The following is a 3778-nucleotide window of genomic DNA, read 5'->3' as shown; positions in this document are numbered from 1 at the left end:
TACTTACTATAGTAATTAACGTTAACTAACTAACTAACTAACACTACTATATATATATATATATATATATATATATATATATATATATATATAATTATTTTTATTAATAAAAATTATTTCTCTTTTTTCTCTGCTAATTATTTTATTATTATTTTATTCTAATTCAAAAAAAGGTAAAATTCTATAATTTAGATTATTTAAGAATCTATAAAAAAGGAGGAAAATATTTTTGAATCTGAACTCATTTGAGGACATATCCATACCTTCTGCCGGGCGGAGTGCCGATGACAAACTGCACACTAGGTGGACTGAGGGAACCAATGCTTGGTGGATGATTTCTGTGAGAATCCACGCTACGTTTCATGCTAATCGGTTGTGAACGAGGCACGACACTGCTACCGCCAGAACGGGCAGCATTCGTCGAGGGAGATTGTGGTGGTTGTTGAGTCACTGCATTTCGTTGACATGGAACGGGAATCGGCTCAGAAATCGGTAGATAGCATGGTCTGGGTGGACTGATGGCTTCTCTACTTGTTTGTCTAGTATATCTAATGGATAATCATGGTTAGAAAAGTAATAAAAAATGCGATAATAAAATAATAAATTGATTTTATGTCTAAACAATTTGCAATATTTAATTAAATAAAAATTTGATATATTTAATTAAGCGTTTTTTCTTGGGATACTGAGTGGAATTGGGATAACTTCGCACTACACTAGTTGCGTGTTACATCAGTGCTGCTCTACAAAAGTGTACATACACTATAATTACACTATTTCATGCGTGTTTAATTCTGCTACCAATTGACTTCCATTTTCAAATTTTTAATGTCACATTGACTCTACACCATTTCTTTGAGATCGTGCAGCAAAACCCCACTTCGTGCATAAAATTTGCACTACATTATAGCTATGGAAACACGTTACACTGAATGAATTCGCCTACCAGCCAAGGAAACATGCTACACTGTCTGCTACAGTGTTCTGTCTGTACACTGATAGGCGATAGTGCAGCCAAGAGAAAACATTATAAGAAGTAGTAAAATGTTACGTACTCGCCCAATTTCGATAAGCACGGTCGAGGTGGACTAACAGCTTCTCTACTCACTTGTTTGGTATACCTAAGAAATATTGAATGTAAGACAACCATTCTAATAAAACATTTTATATTTAAATAACAAAGTAAAAATAAAGATATGAAAATATATAAAGATCACGAAATCAGTTTTAGAGGATATTTCAAATCCGATATTAAATTTTTCCTAATTGTTTTGTATAACTTTTACTAATTTTCTTAATATTCATTTTTCTTTTCGGATCATCTAATGTATGTATATTACTTGATTGGCGGATTATTGTCAGTATCGCTGCTGATGTCGCTCGGCACAAGAACGAAATCATCATCAGGACTAGAGCAAGGAGTCTCTGTCGTCTCGGGCTCCAATCTATTGACAATCGGCGTTCCTTCCTCAATCGGAATTGCCATTGTCCCTGGTGACGCCGGTAGATCGGTAGGCACGGGGCTTGGACTTAGACTCTCTCGAACACCCGTGAGGAAAGGGTGACCAAAGAATTGATCGAAATCCATACGGTCAGTCGCTTCGCGTCTCAGCAAGCCCATCAAGAGATTTGTCAGTTCAGTTGATGTTCCAGGTGGTATACTAAAAAAATAGACATGATATTCTTTCTTCTATATTATTTTTTGCTATAATTTTTTCTTCTTAACGTAAAATTTAAAAAATAAGAATTTCGAAACAGGCCAGATTAAAAAATTAGGAAAAGCTAATATGATTAAATATAAATGTATGACAAGTGGCGCAATGAAGAATTCTATAAACATATAAAGAATCCGCTGCTTATGAAACATTTCAATCTATAATTCAGAAATATTTTCATCCAATATCAATTATATATATTGATATAAAACATGAAAAATTCTTATTAGACATTTCTGTACCTAGGAACAAGATTCACAGTGTTTTCGTAAATCGACTTGAGTGCATGAGGATTATTTGCGGGATGTGGTGCCTTTCCGGTAAGACACTGGTATAATATAGTCCCAACGGACCATAGATCCGCCTTAGCGTCATATTGAAGAGACATAATAACTTCGGGCGCCATGTACATTGGCGATCCACACAAAGTCGCAGCCATCACGCCTTCCTGCAGAAACCTAGCAAAACCAAAATCCGCTGAAACAAAAAGAAATGTATCAACGTCATTTATTAATAGAGAAATCGATCTTAAGAAAGAAGAAAGAAATAGAGAAAATAGAGAAATAAAAATGTTTTTACCTATCTTTAATGTTATTTCATGTGGCTGTGGACAGGCTTTGCCACAGTTGTGATTCAATAGGATATTTTGTGGCTTCAGATCTCTGTGGACGATCCCTTTGGCGTGCAGTACTTTCATTGCACGAACCAACTGCTTGAGAAACAATCGGATGGTATCCTCGGAAAGGGTACCTTTTGCTATTACAAAAGATATGAATTATTTATACATTAAATCCCTATTCACTCTATAGATGCCTTTTCATGCTGATGCTTGATGCTCATTTTCAGCATTAAATAAGCAAAGTGATCAAAATTGACGCTTGATACGTCAATTTTTATTATCTGACTTATTTTAACGCCAAAAATGAGCATCGAACATCAGCATAAAAAAAGCACCTTAATGCATTAAAGTTTCATTGTTTTCATTTTATTCAAATATTGTGCAATTTAAAAAATTTGTGTGTTGTGTCTGCTCACCATTTAAATAATCTCCCAAATCTCCACCATTACAATACTCCATAACCAGGAAGACATTATGATTAGATTCCTGCATCAAAATGATATTAATTTTAATGATTTCATAATATTTTTGTATAAATATTCTTGTAAAGATAATTGTCTCACCTTACAATCGTACAATGCAACAACGTTTTCATGATGTAGTTTAGTTAATGCCTGTAAGATAAAGTACATAAAAATTTTGTTACAATAAAAATATCATGCAATATTATAACAAACATATATTTTTTAATAATTCTTTTTTCTCTCTGTGTTCATGAAATTTTGAAAATTCGTTATAAACAAAAAGAACATACTTTTAAAATTTTGATCTCCTTTTTCAGTAAGTCTTGTGACTTAGCCAAAGTCTTCTTTGTGATGCTCTTGATAGCTACTACCAGATTTGGTTTCTGCAAAATATAAAAATAGACAAAATTATTATTATTCAGTATTAATATAATAAAAATTATTAAATCATCCTGTAATAAAATTAATTAATCTGAATTAATTTTAAAAAAATGAATTCAAATTAAATTTCAAAATGTAGAATATAGATTTCAAATCTAAAAAGTTTAATGGATATTTTAACTCACGGAAGACATTTTACAAAAAAATCTCACAAGTAGGTTCCTTTAGAACACTAAAATAACAAAATTCTATATTAAAAATCTCACAAACTTCTAACAAATATTACAAATATATCCTATTAATACAAAAATACGTTGTGATGCTAAAAATTATTTTAAGATCTTAACTGCAGAAAGAATTAACGAACTATATTTAAACAATTCACTAATGTGATTGATCCATTATTTCTCTGCCTGAGATCTTGGACTGATTTCCAGTATTGTAGACACAATACTTATAAGAAAACTTCTTTATCCTATATATATTATGTTATCTATCTTGATAAAATTTTACAAAGAAGTTTCAGAAAGCTTGCAAGACTGCTAAAACAATGGAATCTTCACAAAGAAGTATATTTAATATATCTAAGAACAAACAAA

At 31.7% G+C, this 3778-nt stretch overlaps 1 protein-coding gene across 1 annotated transcript in view; it reads right to left on the bottom strand.

The window, feature by feature from the left end:
- The window catches only part of LOC105619240 (serine/threonine-protein kinase ULK2), a 7308-nt gene that overhangs the window by 3111 nt on the left and 419 nt on the right, over positions 1-3778 (bottom strand). The window contains exons 2-9 of the mRNA XM_012200764.1: positions 3089-3181; positions 2898-2948; positions 2751-2820; positions 2295-2471; positions 1958-2192; positions 1341-1661; positions 1056-1121; positions 264-548 (exon numbers count right to left, since the gene is read on the bottom strand). Of these exons, the coding sequence (XP_012056154.1) occupies positions 264-548; positions 1056-1121; positions 1341-1661; positions 1958-2192; positions 2295-2471; positions 2751-2820; positions 2898-2948; positions 3089-3181 (1298 nt within the window). The remainder of the gene's footprint in view (positions 1-263; positions 549-1055; positions 1122-1340; positions 1662-1957; positions 2193-2294; positions 2472-2750; positions 2821-2897; positions 2949-3088; positions 3182-3778) is intronic.

This window comes from Atta cephalotes, assembly GCF_000143395.1.
Source record: "Atta cephalotes unplaced genomic scaffold scaffold00020, whole genome shotgun sequence".
Taxonomy (NCBI): domain Eukaryota; kingdom Metazoa; phylum Arthropoda; class Insecta; order Hymenoptera; family Formicidae; genus Atta; species Atta cephalotes.
This window is presented reverse-complemented; position numbering and strand designations above follow the sequence as displayed.